The sequence below is a fragment of the Trichoplax adhaerens genome, genomic scaffold (assembly GCF_000150275.1).
Source record: "Trichoplax adhaerens TRIADscaffold_15 genomic scaffold, whole genome shotgun sequence".
NCBI classification, from domain to species: Eukaryota; Metazoa; Placozoa; class Uniplacotomia; order Trichoplacea; family Trichoplacidae; genus Trichoplax; species Trichoplax adhaerens.
This window is the reverse complement of record NW_002060957.1, coordinates 1,315,581-1,333,365: the sequence shown is the minus strand read 5'-3', so window position 1 is coordinate 1,333,365 and position 17,785 is coordinate 1,315,581. Positions and strand designations below refer to the sequence as shown.

Sequence of the window (17,785 nt, the reverse complement as noted above, 5' to 3'; positions counted from 1 at the left end):
ATAGACCTACGTTAGCCAAGGCAGATTAAGAGTATTGATGTGCGAAAAAACAGATAATAATTTTTAGTTAGTTAGTCAACTAGTTTGTCAATTGCTATCGAACTATCTAGACTATAATCTTGGTTATCATGATTTCTTGAGTAATAAACAGTAGTCATTATCTGACTGCCTCGTCTACACTATCAGTGACACTATAATTATACTATGGCATTTGGTCGTTGGAATTGATCTATTTGGTGATAAAGCTAATCTCGCCTCTTTAAGTCAGTGAGAGGCGTTCTTCGTCAGGTTTGGCGTGTTTAGACTTACTTTATCACTAGTGATGTGTGACAGTTTAGAAGAACTTTTATGCAAGAGGTGATTCTGCATGTTAAAAAGTAGAGAAGTAAGTAATCTTGGCACAACGACTAAGTATTTATACCAATGAAATATAACTATGATTTCAAAAACAATCTATATCGTACTGTATTACTATAAAATTTTAGCTACTATACAATGAGTCAAAGAAAAATATTTATCCGATTTAGTGTTCCTTTATTTATTCATGTTTCCATATATGGCCAGCTATATGATTCAGTAAGTTGTTTATTCCAATCACGATACTTCATGTTAATTTACTACTATCATACATCTTGTTTTACTAACTGATGCAAATGCTTTATGGCTAATGTTAATTGTAACAGTGAATGTCATATTAATCAGAGAATTTGTAAAAATCAATTATTAGTTTTATAATTAGAACATTCTCAATTCAATAATTGTAAAGTTACATATTTATTGATTATTCGAATTACTGCATTAATTTGGCACTCAGTTATTATTATTTAATCAAAAAAAAGTATACATTTTCTGATTTACTTGGCAATATTCTTGCACTGATTTAGCGGTCATAACGCTCGTATATTTTTTGATCGTTTAGATTATTGCAATAAATTGGCAGTCAATGAAGAAAAACAATTCTCTGATTTACTTGTTAATAATTATTATAGTATGGGCAAGTATATAAAGCTAACTTTGTCATTAAGTACGCATTTTCGCGAACTGAATAAGTATTTCATGAATTGACTGGGCATTTTGCAAACCGACTATTTCATAAATTTACTGAACTTCGTTCTCAAACGGGTATATTATCAAATTAGTCCTTGCACTTATCTCGTAATTAAACTTGCCTATAACCAACCCTAATGGAAGTGAAAACAAGAGAAATCGATAAAATAAGGGCTAATTTTCCCCCTTGAATATCGTAAATTAAGTTATCTAAAGGCAAACAAGACAATAGCTACCAAAACATAGCTATTACTAGCTTTGAGATTAGCTATTTTAAACAAATTTCGTGTATTACCTGTACGTATTTGATAAGGCTAAGGCATCTTTTCTATTATCAGTTAATGGTATCAATATTGGCATTTACTGATTGATACTCGAAAGATCTCACATAAATACTATTGATGTTAACTTAAGATCTACTAAATAAAATTTTTATTATATCGAGAGCTGACGATTACTCGTAATAACTGCAGCCTTGATACTGTGATACGATTATATTCACTTCAAAATTTTGATTTCATCGTTAGAACTGATTTAAATTATTCTGTCGTCAGTTGTTCGTTACAAATCGATTTTTCAGATACTTTCCGCTATATTGTTATGGCCTATAATATATATTTTCTTTATTCTTTCTACTTATTCTATTACTTGGTTTTGCATTTCTAGATTCTACTGAAATATAGCCGTCCATAGCTTCTGTTTTACTATAGATTGATATGACATGGTAACTGATCTAAGAATAGAAGGCTATTTTTGCCACGAAATTGGTTGTCTTTGATATGTCTCTGAATAAAATTTAAACATACCATGAGATCCATATTTCTTCAGTGCTAAATTAATCCAGCTTGATTACTTGATAATTTATAAACTTGCTTTAGCAATTTCTAAGTAATTCTACAGTGATTTAGTTAATGATGTTTGTATTAAACTTAGCTATTTAATGAAAAATAGATAGATATTTTTATTCACATCGATTTCTAGCTTGTATGATATTATTGTTTTATTTCTCCTTCACGCCTTGCTAATACATCACGAAACAAATTACCAAATTGGAACAATACATTTAGCTATCGTTAATTAGAAAAAATTAGTAAAGGACTCAAACTACAGTACAAATTAGAGGAGCATAATTTAAACTTCTAAGCTACACACCCACGTTGAGATATGATCAGTATCGTTAATTAAAGTTTAAGATGGTTGAGTGGTTTAATATTTACTAACAATGACTTAATACTACACTATTCAAATTATTGAAGATTAGATCAAAGTTCTTTTTTTCCTTAGCGCTACATCTTCGGCCTTCCTTTTGTAAAGAAGTTATCATTATTAGTGAGTCATTAGATTTGTTTTCAAATATGGCTATCCGGCATTTCTAATGCATTTAGGATAACAGTCTACTATCAAAAATCGACTAAGTGCGCGAATATGAAGCAGAATGTTGTATGTGTTGTTGAACTGTATTGTATAACGATTAATAATGGGCAGCTGTAGTAGTTGAATAGACGAGCAGATATAGTTGTTACTTATCGCAATTAAATAGTGTTGATTTATGATAATTGCTATTTGGATAGATAATTAGATATAATTGTTATTCATCGGAATTAATTTACGTCGATTCCTGACACCGCAATGGTTTATAGAAAATTCTCACAAATAAGTCTGAGGTGTCGTAGAAATATAAAACATCATAATATTTGCGGTTTAATGCTCGGATTGTTAGAATATTACTGTCAAATATTTTGAAATCTTTATCTAAAATATGTCTGCTGTAATGATATTCCACAGATGATATTACTCGTGTGATATTTATAAATGTTTGGAGTTGGTAAATAAATTTGTAAGAATATCGGTTTATATTCTACGCTAGCTAATTAATACAAAATTCTTACCTATGTAACATACGGAAGATTTAACCTAATTTAATTATTTCCAGCGTCTGCGTTCCTGAAACATAGAAATTTATCACAATTAGTATTGCACTAATATTATTTGAGAATGCGGATATCAATCACTTGATTTTGTAGGGATTTAATGGCCAACAGTAAAACTACACAAATTCCATAATTGTATCGATAGAAATATTTACAAAAAATTGTTCATATTGCAAAAATTTTTATAATTTTTGATAAACTAATATCGCTTTGACAATAGTACTATCGCAGATCAATATTTCGATATCTACTAACGTACTGGAAATTCGAAAGACTTTCCGCGTCTGTGTTCCTAAAGTCAAGAAATTTTATATGGAGCCGTTTAATAGTATTGCCTTTAAAATAGTATTATTGCAGGCTATAGTATCGATATCTATAGACGTACAGGAAATTCGAAAGACTTTCCGCGTCTGCGTTCCTAAAGTCAAGAAATTTTATAAGAAGTCATTTAATAGTATTGCCTTTAAGAATAGTATTATTGCAGGCTATAGTATCGATATCTATAGACTTACAGGAAGTTCGAAAGACTTTCCGCGTCTGCGTTCCTAAAGTCAAGAAGTTTTATAAGGAGCCGTTTAATAGTATTGCCTTTAAAATAGTATCATTGCAGACTATAGTATCGATATCTATAGACTTACAGGAAGTTCGAAAGACTTTCCGCGTCTGCGTTCCTAAAGTCAAGAAGTTTTATAAGGAGCTGTTTAATAGTATTGCCTTTAAAATAGTATCATTGCAGACTATAGTATCGATATCTATAGACTTACAGGAAGTTCGAAAGACTTTCCGCGTCTGCGTTCCTAAAGTCAAGAAGTTTTATAAGGAGCCGTTTAATAGTATTGCCTTTAAAATAGTATCATTGCAGACTATAGTATCGATATCTATAGACTTACAGGAAGTTCGAAAGACTTTCCGCGTCTGCGTTCCTAAAGTCAAGAAGTTTTATAAGGAGCCGTTTAATAGTATTGCCTTTAAAATAGTATCATTGCAGACTATAGTATCGATATCTATAGACTTACAGGAAATTCGAAAGACTTTCCGCGTCTGTGTTCCTAAAGTCAAGAAGTTTTATAAGGAGCTGTTTAATAGTATTGCCTTTAAGAATAGTATTATTGCAGGCTATAGTATCGATATCTATAGACTTACAGGAAATTCGAAAGACTTTCCGCGTCTGTGTTCCTAAAGTCAAGAAATTTTATAATAAGTAATTTATTAATAATAATTTTGAGAATAGTTGTTACACATAGTAGTGCAGATGACATAGCTATGCCCATAGTAGTGCAGACACATTGTCTATAATTATAGTAGCGCTATCTATTTACTTACAGGAAGTTCGAAAGATTTTCCCAAAGGAGGTATCTAAAGTGAAGAGTTTTTTATAATTGATTAGTTATTTTTAGTATCATCTTTTCGGAATTGTAATATTGCAAATTATTATGCAATAATAGATTAAAGTATATATCAAATATAACAATATTAATGAAATAAAACTTATTCTTATTGCTGTAAAATTCACTATAGTATACGATACTCGTGAATAGCCATACATATTAATTTGTTTTTCATGTTAATCTAAAGGTACGCAGTATCATTATCTATAGGCACTATATCTTGTAATATAATTGCGTGTGCATATTATTTAATTTTAGGATAATTAAATAAACATAAATTTTTGCCGATAAGTAGAAATTTAACCAAATATGTATATTTTCTTTTACCAATATCTTATGTCCATGGTATCGCAGATACACTCATATAAAAATAATGATGATCGTCGATTTATTAGATGTCTTTTAAGGGCTATATTAAAAATTTTAAATATGACAGTTGGGTTTAATTTTGACATACCTACGTATAACAGTATTTCTACTACGCATAATCTGCCGAATTTCATAAAGAAATCACGCGTAGTGCTATTTGTCTTTATAAATCTGTCGCAAAAAGCATTTAAACACTGTAGTATCAACATGCTCATGAGAGTATATTTTTGCCTACCAGGCTTTCAAAGTAGTATTAAGCTTTCTATTCAAACACGAAAATCACCTAAATCTCAATATTGTAGTAAATAATTCTGTCATCTAATATGAATTAAATATCGCAAATTAATGACTAATTTATGCTGTTTCTTTTGCGCTGAATTGCAAGCTAAGCGTTCAACAATGATATTTGCTATTAGATGCCTTTATTTACTATACTATACTGTAGTACCAAATACACTTTATGAAGGAACATGATGAAATCGCAATTTTTCAAGCAATTAGAGCGTTTATTAGGCAAATTTGTTTAGTTTGCTAACAACACCTTTATAAGTTATTGTCTTACGAATTTTAAATTCGTATGCAGCAGCCTAAAATATAGGCATCGCTTATACTATAGTATATTGATTCTATGCTAAAGTTCATCTAGTATGTACTAGGATACTAGAATGAGAGTATAGAAGGAGCCGCTGTTCTCTATATGCTCAGGGGTTCTGAATAGTCAGTTAGCAGTGATTGTTCTTCCGATCTGATCTAGTGTCACTGACTCGAGTCTATGTTAGTCTTGGTTGTCAAGGTCTTTACTGTGTTAATAAAGTTTTATTATAACATAAACCAGCTAAGACGTGCTACTTAGGTTGTCGTTAAGGTTAAACTACGGTATTCAGTATTACATTAGACTAGTCCATAGGTTAGCTAGAGCTCTAGAGTACGATCGCGCGTTGCATTCACAGCTAGCTTGTGACAGTGGCATACCTTAATTCATAATCTGATAAAATGCAATCCGCCAATGTATATCCTTCTCTATCTACTTTAGTCACTTACTGTTTGTCACGGTACGAACTACCGTGAAGAAATAGATATCTAAATTTGGTTAATATAATGTAGTGATATTATATTACAACTAGTCACTTACAATAGGAATTACCCTAATTATAAATGTGTTACAGTAAATTTATTGCTGTACTGTAATGTGTACTGAAATGATTCTGTGAATGGGCATATTGTAGTCCGACTGTGAAAAACTAGTTAGTAGATGTTCTCACCCAAGTATTTTTATAAGATGACTTGTGAATGTTAGCTACTGTAGAAGGGTATATAAACCCGTGAGATAGTTGAATAAAGCAGTTCTCAATTGTATAGTTGTTTTAACGTAGAATCAAAGGCGTCTAAATTCTTATGAGGTAGTTAAGGGATACTGAATTCTGGAAGACCATAGTAATTTAGAGATTTATTTTACGTAATCCTTGTCACGAAGCTGGTTTGTGACACTGTTACAGTGTTATACACTGTAATATCGAGATTATAGTAGAAACATCTATGTTAGGATACTTTTGTTGATTTACCCTTTTATGAAGGGTTTCTAGTTTAGATATGTGATATTTAAATATAGCAATAGTTTTTATGGTGATATATACAGCCTACTGAAACTAGTAATTTGATTAGGGAATCGAGAATAATCTTCTTATAAATTCAAATCACTGTAATAGTAATTTACTTATGGTAGATAGTAGATTATCGTAGAAATGTTCCGTAATAGAACATATTGTAATCTGATAACTTTTTATTAGTCATTTGAGGTCTATGTTCGTAAATACTGTTGTCTTCATTAGGTAGCAGTAGATAAAATTAGCTTTTGATTCATTATCAAGTTTCAACGCCAACATTACTAACTAAGATGTCTTTGCTATTGTAACAGAGTATATAAATGCGATAAATCGTAAAGTAAAGTTAGTTATTATGATTAGTGCTTAACGTAAGATACGAGGCGTCTAAGTCTTTCTGTAGTCTACTGGTATAGGAAGAGTATTCCTGAATGAGTAGATATTGCTCCCTGATACGTGGTTCAGGGAATTGACTGATTGATTGCGCATTATGTTATCTTGTTGCAAATCTTGTTGCAAAGCTGTTTTGTAAGACTTGCTAATAATGATGAAGACATTTTCATTAGATCTCGATAGTTATTGCTTTACATTGCGAATATGTACTGGCCAATCAATAGAATTGACTAGCTATCTTGTCATCTTATTTGACTATCAATAATGTATTTAAATCATATCTAGTTATGCCGTAAATTAAACATCGTACAGTCTAATTAAGAAATTTCGATATAGGCGTTCACTCCATGGTCTTCACCTTATTCTAGTGATATAATGTCTGTCCGGAGAAGTAAATTTCCTTCAAGACGATATTAATTTTATTGATTATGAATATACCTGATCCTCATTGTTGTCTTCGTCGTTTTCTGAGGCAAACTGTCTGCTTATGGAAGCACCATCTTCTACAACGTTTTCATCATTGTTTCGTTGGTGTTCATCTGAGAATAGATCTCTTTTGTCATCTGAATCAAACGATTCAGAATTCACTTTTGCAGCGAAAAGGAATAACAAGCAAATAAGAATAATTGACCTCATTTTGATTTTGAAGGTTCGTTCTGTTAGGATAAAATAAAGAACGCTAAATAAGTTTACGTAAAATAAAGTTGTATTCGTAAGCAAATAATATGGTTAGAGTTTAGCCCTGCTGCTAAGAAAGATAGAACCTTAAGTTACGGATAATGATGATGCCAATATTAAAAAAATACAGCTTAAAGTATAAGAGTGGAGTTTTCAGAAAGTGATCGATTTTTTGCCCATTAGTCTTACCTGGCGAAAAAAACTTGATGTAAGAGTGAAAATAAGTTGTGAAGGCTTTTATACGTTAATTACTTTTCAGAAACAATAAAACTAGTGGATGTAGAGCTATAATGTTCAGAATTACTTTGTCTTTTATTTGTGGCTATATTCTTGCCAAATTAATAATCAAGACGGAAACAGGATTAATCTCCTTGGGGAATAGTCTGGAACTACGTAAATAATGTAAGACACTGTGCCGGCAATCACGCCATCCAACAACATGATTTATTTATGTTTCCAGTAAGATTTAATTGAGCTCTGAAATAGGATTAATTCTCTCGGGACTAACTTGAAATGACGTAAAAAATGTTAGACGCCATGCTCACATTCATTTAATTGGATAACGCGATTTATTGATAGGCTCAATAAGATGTAGTTAAGCACTGAAATAAGATTAATTTCCATAGGAACTAACACGGAACGACGTAAACAATGTAAGACACTGTACTGGCATTCATTTTATTCGACAACATTATTCATTGCAAGTTTCAATAAGTGTTAATTCAGCATCATACAGTGCCATTATCCCATTGCATAAAGCCCAGTATTATTAGTTCTAGCGAGAAAGAAGGGATTCAAAAACAAATTGTATGAATGATATGATAATTTAATTTGTCAAGCAATCCTTGATTATGTACATATATAACAACTAAGTATAGTTAATTTTTCTCGCAAAGTCTCTTCATACGTTGGAACTTTTCAAGTATTTTCGTTGTTTACTTAAATAATTTAGATACGACACAGCCAATTTGCAACTCAAAATAGAATTTAATGATTGTTTGTACCTCTAAGTATGTATGTATGTATAACATAACGTATAAATAATATACGTGATTGAGGTTCTAGTCATGTTAGGTAGGCCTAGTTTCATGATCGTGACTGCTATATTTCCTTGAAATGGTAGGATAAGGCTGTTAGTATTCCAGGTAGAAAAGGTTGTTTTTCGAATATGCATTTGTTCACGCATTTCCTAAACTTTCTAACAGCAGCCATAATATCATATGATCTCTTGTAAGCAAAATATGATATGAACACATTAAGATGCATTGTTTGCTCAGTTTTTGGGTAGCTTGCTTATTCCTCATAAGCTTTAATTACGCTCTCTCTACTTTTATTCGTATCCCATTAATATTAAATAGCTTCTGCACAATATTCTGAAGATCAAATGTTTCAGGCTAATCCTGACAAGGCCTGAACTAGTTTCTATTGCCAATGACGCAATATCCATAAGAAACGGCTTTCATACGATGATATTTTATGCATTACTAGTCCTATTCCCCCTAACCTTATGAACAAATAGTGCTCATAACTTTAGCCCAATTGAGTATTTTTATTCATTTGACGATCAATAGCCAAAGATCCAAAAGATTATTCTCGTATGAGCTATCAAAGTTATGAACGCTCGAGGATTTAAAATGTTAATCCAATTTTATGATCGCATTGTAATACTTGGTCGTGAGCTTCCATAGTGCTGCTAAACAGAATTAGTTAAGGGTGTGTCACGACTCCGGCTTTGACACAAGGAGATCATATAAATTACGTAATCTTTATTCTCGTTAATTCAGCAAAACTTCTAGGCAACTTGACATAAAGCAAAATTTAATCTTTTAATCATTGTTTCTGTAGTAATGCAATTAATACTAGTCTACGTTTGATCCTACAGACAACTTCTTCTATCCATGTGTATATTCTACTTTACCGCTAGCTATTTTAGCTCAAACTGCGGTTGTTACCGTCTCGGTTAGTTAGAAGCTGATCACACAACGCAAAGCTGTAATTATATGCGATTTCCCGTACAGTTAGCTATAACAACTGAATAAAGAATTAAAATCGTAAGTGTGTCTAAAACTTTAGTCGGAGTACCCTGAGCAATCAGCAAATACTATAATTAGGTCTTCAAATCGAAGTACTTGCTGGCCCATGCATGCTTTCAATATATAAAAGTGTAACATCATCAAATCATTTATATCCCCTACATTACTTGCTGCACTATATGGCTAGCGATACGTGAAAACAAGGATAATGGGATACGATATCGTCGAAATATTTTTCTTTGACTCATTGTATAGTAGATAAAATGTTATAGTACTATAGGACGATATAAGTTGTTTTTGTAATTATAGCGCTATTTCATTGGTATAAATAATTAGTCGTTATACGGACATTATTTACTTTTCTGCTTCCAACTCTTACACGTTGGTCAGGCTTTGTAATATACATGATCCTGTTTGAATAAAACCTTTTCTAAATATATCCATTCTGCTGTTATCCTTCTCTATTTTTTTCGCACATCGATACTCTTAAGTTGAGTCTTAACCTACCATGGCTAACATAGATCTATCTGCTGAATTAGCCGATCTCACCGAGCTTACAACACCTCATTTACTGAATGTGCATTGTATGCTTGGTATATGGATGGTCGCCATTTCCTTATTCTTGCAAAGCATTGAAATGATAAATATATTTACTGGCGGCAAAAAATGACACCAGAGTGCATTAACGACTGATGATCAACTACCACCCATTTAACCAGCTTCTATGTAGTGCAATCGTATCCAATCTTAAAATGGGCAAATCATCAGACTTAAACGGGAGTATGGGTTCGATAGCGTACACTCTAAATGTTACTGAGGGTGCCCGGAAAGTCTGGACACATCTTATTTAGTTCTGTATGAAAGATGCGTCCAAACTTTATTTCCAAATTTTGTAAGCAGTAAGATCATGTTCTGGAGATTTTAATATCGCAAACAGCAATGTTGTATATAGTGTAGGGTAATGAATTTGGAAATAAAAGAATAAAATAGGCCCTTATAACGCGGTGAAGAACTTTAACATTGCATCACTATAGTCTCTGTATGATGAAACTACTGAGTTAGCGAAAGTATTTGAAGCAATTCCAGTCATAGTTGATCAATCCAGTCTCTCTATCCCATTTCAGATTAAATCTCTTCAACAGAAGGATTACATCGTATTATCACAACATAAAGCAATAATCGCAAATGGCACTAGCACTTGACAGCATACATTATTCATGCTAGTTACAGTTTCTCTATTTATTCTTAATCTGATTATTCGTTGCAAGGCAACAGCGGTTGATATATCCATGTCGCCGTACTTAATGCTTTACGATCTTAAAGTCATTATGATCCACTTGGGTGACCTTATTTCTAGCGCATGCTGTACGGTCCAGTCCGAAGGACTGCTAGACCTTTCGTGAAATCCCGCTGAAATGTCTATGTTTATACACTATATCTTGCAGGTATTTATCCAAATTGATGTGCCAATTCTTAGCAAAATCAATGGAGGTTTTTCGCAACTCCCTATTCTTCTGACTCCGAAGAGTAGGGAGTTGCGACTCTTCATTTCGTTCAAACTTGGCCCATTTGCTTAGGCAAGTAGGGCATCATGAAAGCCTGCTCGAAAGGAAATATTGTGTTGATTTAGTATCTCGAAATCGCTAAGACGATTACGAGACGCGTGGATCTTGATCCGTTTTTAGTAGTCTCTCTTATGACCGTCTGTACGGCTAAGACTCATGGGATCCGTTTTCTTTCATGTATTTGAATCGTAAAACACTTCAAGAAGTCCAATCGTGATGAACCTTCGTATACCAGATAAGTCAAGAGCTATCTGTACCTATTAAAACTATCCACTTGCGATCCATTTTGTACAAATTGATGCAAAAAGTGGAATATCCAATGCATCCGATGACGTCGCACTCGTAGGTCCACTGCCAATCGAGCAGTTTTTGTTGTCAAAATGATCGGCACCAACTAGCACAGGCGGACGTCATTTTCCTGCCCCCTTGATATGGTAATTTGTATGTTCTATCGCCATTAATGTCGCTATTGACGAAGGCTTATAGGGTTGAACAAGAGTCCTTTAGTCATTGGACTACTATCGCTGTTTTCTCAATCAGGAGTACTAGTATGCCAACGCCATTTTCATGCCATATTTGTTGTAGGAGAAGTGTTGTGACGCCAGAATCGACCATGGCCAATTTGTCCATACTGGCGTAATAAGAAAGAGAAGTGTTTGCAACAGTACTTTGACTATGGACATTTTTCCAAAGTACGATACACGATAGAAAGGGGAATCTTTCAAGATGTTACGCCTTCCAAACGCTCATTCAAAAATGCCTCTTAACGGTATAGTTTAAGTTTAAAGTATTGCACGTTGTCTCTTCTCTTCCTAGAGATGTAAGATAGAAGGTTTATTTCCACCTCCCTCTCTCTTTCTCCAACTTTCTTCGACCTCTTCATTCCCACTGGCCATGCAAGAAAACTTCTGCCATGCTACAGTCTACAGTCTACAGTGTACACTCTGCAGTCTGTACCACCGTACCGTAGAGTGCTCTATCAACAAGACGGACGATGGATGTCCGGTCGTCCTTCTGACGACAAAGGGATGCAGCTCGTTGGACGTTGTTTTGCTCTGCCATCATTCAACTAACGTCATTAATCGGTTAAAAGTGCATGGTGGATATTCTTCATCATCGCCAATAGAATGCGATATTAAGTACAAGCTGGCAACCAGGAAGAAAGATTAACCAAGCTAGATGGCTGGTTTTGAGTATTTAAGCACGATCCCTACAGTGGAAGCCGATAAATTTAGCACCAGTGCTGTTTGCTTCGATGCAAGCGAAGAATTATTATGGGCAGCGAATGCATCGGTGAGCAATGGTTAATGAGTAATCCATCGATCCATCTTTCGTCCTAGTTATTCAGTCTTCCAATACTTTCTTGATGGTAGTCATGATCTCTTTTATAATTTCATCCATAACTTGATCATAACCAAATGAAAAGAATGGATATGACATCTTTCAATAGCAATCAACAGTACAAATTGGCGTGTTGATCAATCTTCCCACCACACGCCTGCCTTGAACAATGTTTATACTGTAATTCATATTATTGATTGATCAACTACTGTAGATGGTTATATTCAGGATGGCGATACTTTCTTTACTTCTTGCTTACAATACCTAGCTAAGGGAACAGAATTGCTGAAAGATGAAATAACAAGATTCATTTCTAGTAGAAAAGAGTACTAGATACGCTCATTGATACGACAGTAAACAAGATCTATCCAAAGGATGAATCTTTCGTGACTAGTCTTGCATTTGCTTCAACTTTGTTGCTATAATAATTAATTGTAGCTAGAGTCAATGATATCGCATGATAATATACAGTATATGGCCACAGCAGTTTATCTTCTGCTAGTCATAGTCTTATGGATTATATCATTTCTCTAACCGTGTACTACTCCTACGGTATAACAAGCCGCTAACCATCTGCTGATAAGATACAGTATAACCTACTAGCTAAAATTGACTTTAGGCATCTTTGTCGAGAGAATAAATATAACTACAGTACAATAATAAAGATCATTTGATACGGTCTACTGTTGAAACATGCTGGTAGACTAAACAACAGAAATCATTCTATTCCAAGCTGCCATCTACTCTGCCGACATATCTTATCCATTCTGATATTAATTATTTACACCATGGTATGTTATTTCTTCAATATAATTGTAGGGATTTGTAGGATCCTATCATTCCTTACAGTTGCTCCGATATTCATCTCGCTATATACAAAATTCATTTATCAAGCAACTGCTCTCTATAAATCGTGGTATCCTATCATTATCAGGTGAAGAACTGAAATTAGTCAATAGGGGTGGCTCTATTGATTTTACCATCAGGTAAGCAAGAATTTCTCCCTTTAATAGAAACCTCTTCATTTTTTCCATCACGCCAATGTTTTATCGTAGTCATAGCAAGAATACAAACTTAATTGGTTAACGCGCATTTCCTAAATGCCAATAAAAGATTTGTTGCAAATTAAATCTGGTTGAGCCAGGGCAAATTATAATCTTGCAAAAGCAGCCTATCTATGGTATTAGTTTCTTCCTTATTAATACATGATTTCTTGATATTGCAGAGATGAATCCTCGCTGTATTATATGCAGTGTATGTGTCTCAATCCCAATCATGATAAAACCTACATCTCTGGCGAAAATAACTTGCTAACACAAGTCGATCTTAGATCAGCTAAAATCACTAAACAGGTAACTTGTAAAGCCAGAATATTGTACTGATCTTGATATAAAATTTCTACATATACATGTTAATTTAATTCCGAATTCAACTTGCTTAATCACTCTTGTTCAGTAGTTTAAAATTTATACCAGTAAATTATCTGTTAATTTATTCACCCCTCTCTTCGTACCACTGATTTTCATTTTAGTCTGATATAAATATACTTTTCAGTAGAGGTACAATGAAGAGTATCTTAAGTTAAGTCATAAATTGGAACTGATATCACACAATGATATTATAAACATCTTTATTATTTAGGCTAGTACTGAATGCTCTAATGCCGTATTGCGTTATTCCAACAAATCTGGTTATGTTTGCTGTGGAACTACTACCGGAAAGGTATCTATCTACGCGTAGCATCAATTTTTACCCAGCTTGATTTATATTACCTTAAAATTGAATTAACCTTGTAATGTATGCTATATTTAATACCGTCAAGAAATAATTGAAATTGTGAATTTGTGATAGGTGACATTACATGATCCTTCAACGCTTCAGTGCATCAACGCTATTGATGCTCATTCTGGTTCTATTTCTGATATTGATGTTAGCGATAATTTTCTCGTAACATGCGGCTTTTCAACAAGGTTCACCATAGACGTTACCATTATTATAAAGTCTTATCACTTAATTATGAATCAAAACGATGCACACTAAATTAACAATTTCAATTATTAGACATAGTCATTTAAATTGCGATCGATTTCTGATGATGTATGATTTACGATCAATGAGAGCACTAAATCCGATACAAGTAAGCATAGAGGCTGTATGGCGATGATATTTATGTTGGCGACTGCACATATCGAGAATGTCCAAGATACTGTCCTGTAACAGTCTTGTATTATTTTTAGGTTCACTTCGATCCTACTTTGTTAAAATTTATGCCAAACTATACTTCCCGGTTGGCCGTGGTTTCCCATGTAAGTAACAATTTCTTTAGCCACTGTCATTATATGTAATAAAGCCATCATTAACCTACTATAATAATAATAATTCGATATGCTTTGTTTTAGACTGGCCAATTTCAAATTTGTGAACCAGGAGTTCCGCTAACGCCATCTAGCCTAATTGTTCAACAAATCGAATCTACTGGCTACCCACTTGCTTTTGATGTATCGCCATCCGCCCAAGTATTTGCTTTCGGCGATAGTGAAGGTAGGGCCAGCTTATTAAACGACATAATAAGTTTGCAATGGCTTAACCAATTTACACGAGTAATGCCGTTATGTTAAATCATTGTATCAAGTGTAATGACTAATTGTGATCGTAGTCTTCAAATTTTAACTTAGCAAAATTATACTAGTATATGTTAATATTTTCATGTGATGCAAATGTTAAAGGGTATCTGCATGTCTGGACTAATCGAGAAGATGCTATGATGAATAATTTTGGACAACCAACTGAATTTGCAGCTGATGTAATAAATTCTAATCAATATTGTGGCTATCAATACTTGTGTTTGAGATGCTACGATCTTATATTGGTCATTTATAGTCGTAAAAATCATTTTATAGTTGTCATGTAATGTATTAACAATGTATAGGAAAATCGGCTGCCATACCTCGATATTAACGATCCTTTTGTACGATTGTCTACGGTGCCTATGGATTACACTTATGACAAGTTTGTATTTTGTTCACATCTTTGAAACTACCCAAATTCTAAAGTGCATTTTAACAATGATTATTTATATTACTGTATATAGTAGCGGTAGGCTGTTATCTGATTGGTCCAATGAATTGACAGAAGTGAAAGACAGGTTAGCGTTATATAGTTTATAGTTTAACATGGACAATTTAGTTAGATCATTCATTTCGTTAAAAGTGCGTGAACTTGGTAAGCAAGATTTGAATTTTATTTAGAAGATGTAACTTATCATCTCTTTCATCTTGTTAGTTTTTCATTTCAACTTAAATTGTCTAATAGCAATTACTTAAAAAATAATTTAAAGGCGCTTAGCACCCATAGATCCGAAAATTTTAGAAAGCATGAAAATGAATAATTTTATCGGATATGCTCCGGCACCGGTCAATTACAAACGCAATCAGGCATGTTTAATTTAATTTTAATTTAAACGTTATGGTTACAGATAATGCAAAGATGTAAAGATTGAATCTCTTTGTTATTAGATGCCCTACACAATTCGCGCTACTAATGCCAATGAATTAGATGACAATATTATGGACAATAATGAGTCTGATGAGGAGCAAGGTTTGAAAATCCACACCTGTTACAATGGCATAAGTATATATAGATCTCTTTCGTAATGTTACGTCATTACATAAATTAGATGCGTTAAGTGAATATTATGGTGAAATACCAAAGCGTTATCATCGTGTAGCTATGAAGTACTCCAAACTTGGTAAGTTAAAAATTACGCTAGAATTGAAAGATGCTCACGTTACAGTAAAAATTTTACCTCCTATTTCCGAAATAACTCTGAGCATGATTTGCTTTATTTGGATAGGCTTAGAAGATTTTAACTTTGAGTCATACAATCGAACCAATTTTGCTGGTTTGGAGACTGATATACCCAACGCATATTGTAACTCTATGCTGCAGGTAATGATCACTCTACACAGCAATCGAACTTTTATTCCCAATCAATATAGTTCAAAGCAACTACCTAATCACTGCAATTTCCATTGCAGGTGCTATACTTCTTACGGCCCATGTGTATCGGATTGCAAAACCATTCATGCGACAAAGAGCCTTGTTTCGCGTGTGAATTAGGATTTCTTTTCCGAATGTTAGATTATTCGAAAGGACAGCCGTGCCAGGTTGATTCTTAGTCTTGAATTTAGCGATTATCTTAATTATCGACCGTAACATAACGAGGATTTGATTCCATTCTAGGCTAATAACTTTCTTCGTGCATTTCGAGCAATACCTGAAGCCGCTGGATTAGGCTTGATATTGCCGGACACCGAAGAAGCTTATAAAAATGCAAATTTAGCACATCTAATTCAAAGTTGGCATCTGTTTGTATTACAACAGCTATCTAGAGACACCTACAAAAAGGATGACAAGTCTGAAGCTACAGACAATGATGGAGCGTGGTTCTTGAAGTTGTATGAAAGTAAATTGGAAATTATTACCAAATGCGGCTGTGAAAATAAAGATATTAGAACATCTTCTACATTACTTTATACACTTACTTATCCAAGTAAATCATCGCAACCCAATAAAGACAAGCAGGCTAATTCCAATGAAATAAAAACCCATTCCTTTTGCTCAGTCCTACTATCTAGTATGTCAAAAACACAAAATGTTTTTGCTTGGTGCGAACGATGTCAGAAATATCAGCCAAGCACTCAAACAAGATTAGTTAAAAATCTGCCTGATATACTTGCAATTAATTGCCAAGTTGATAATGAAGAAGGCATTCACTTTTGGAAATATCAGGACATGGTAGCTGTAATTTTAATACTTAACGACAGAATATGCCATATTAGGTTTCAACTATGTATCTGATATTGTTGTATACAGGTATGGAATAATCGGAAAGTTACCCAAGAAGGCGATAGCGCTGAAGAAGTACCTCGGTAAGACATCATAGATATATTTTATTATGATCTGAATTCACCGTTATTTGATTGTTGGTACTTCTTACAGGAAGTCTTATTAGGAGAAGGATATTTAAAATGTATATTACTTAAGTAACTGCTACTGCACATTTGAAATAGCTGATGATAAGTTAGCAGTAAAGGCTGAACACAATAGAGCTCATAATGAATTATCGATTCCGGTATGTTTACTATTATTCTACATGATTTAACCTAGCAGGCACTGGCTACCCAATAAAATCCAGGCTCAGATCGTAGATGACGAACTAGTTATGAACGCAATCGACTCCAAAGTATGGTTGAAGAGAGACCAGATACCCCATGATTTTAATATACTAACATGATTTTAGTACTATTATTACAAAGTTCAAGTCAAAACTTATAAACTCTGAATATTCCTTTATCACGCATTTTCCTAACAGAAAGAAACAGAACCGGAAGATGAGAGCAACATCTATTATTTGTTTGCTAATATTGTCAAATAAGA

General features: G+C 33.5%; 2 protein-coding genes across 2 annotated transcripts in view; one reads left to right on the top strand and one right to left on the bottom strand.

The window, feature by feature from the left end:
• Positions 1–2,039: 2,039 nt before the first annotated feature.
• TRIADDRAFT_64280 (uncharacterized protein) lies at positions 2,040–7,388 on the bottom strand (the record flags this gene model as incomplete). Its single annotated transcript, XM_002116364.1, has 11 exons — positions 7,168–7,388; positions 4,302–4,334; positions 4,122–4,154; positions 3,995–4,027; positions 3,869–3,901; positions 3,743–3,775; positions 3,617–3,649; positions 3,491–3,523; positions 3,364–3,396; positions 3,238–3,270; positions 2,040–2,114 (listed from the first exon to the last, which is right to left on the bottom strand). The coding sequence occupies exons 1-11, from the start codon at positions 7,363–7,365 to the stop codon at positions 2,040–2,042; spliced, it is 570 nt and encodes a 189-aa protein (XP_002116400.1). The 5' UTR covers positions 7,366–7,388.
• Positions 7,389–14,011: 6,623 nt separating this feature from the next.
• TRIADDRAFT_30968 (uncharacterized protein) overlaps positions 14,012–17,785 on the top strand; it is a gene marked incomplete at both ends in the record, with an annotated part of 5,335 nt that continues 1,561 nt past the window's right edge. Inside the window, 15 exons of the mRNA XM_002116460.1 lie at positions 14,012–14,068; positions 14,198–14,316; positions 14,408–14,483; positions 14,584–14,652; positions 14,746–14,887; positions 15,073–15,149; positions 15,276–15,355; positions 15,447–15,491; positions 15,684–15,784; positions 15,987–16,094; positions 16,200–16,294; positions 16,384–16,512; positions 16,589–17,198; positions 17,292–17,391; positions 17,516–17,591. Coding sequence (XP_002116496.1) covers positions 14,012–14,068; positions 14,198–14,316; positions 14,408–14,483; positions 14,584–14,652; positions 14,746–14,887; positions 15,073–15,149; positions 15,276–15,355; positions 15,447–15,491; positions 15,684–15,784; positions 15,987–16,094; positions 16,200–16,294; positions 16,384–16,512; positions 16,589–17,198; positions 17,292–17,391; positions 17,516–17,591 — 1,884 coding nt within the window. The remainder of the gene's footprint in view (positions 14,069–14,197; positions 14,317–14,407; positions 14,484–14,583; positions 14,653–14,745; positions 14,888–15,072; positions 15,150–15,275; positions 15,356–15,446; positions 15,492–15,683; positions 15,785–15,986; positions 16,095–16,199; positions 16,295–16,383; positions 16,513–16,588; positions 17,199–17,291; positions 17,392–17,515; positions 17,592–17,785) is intronic.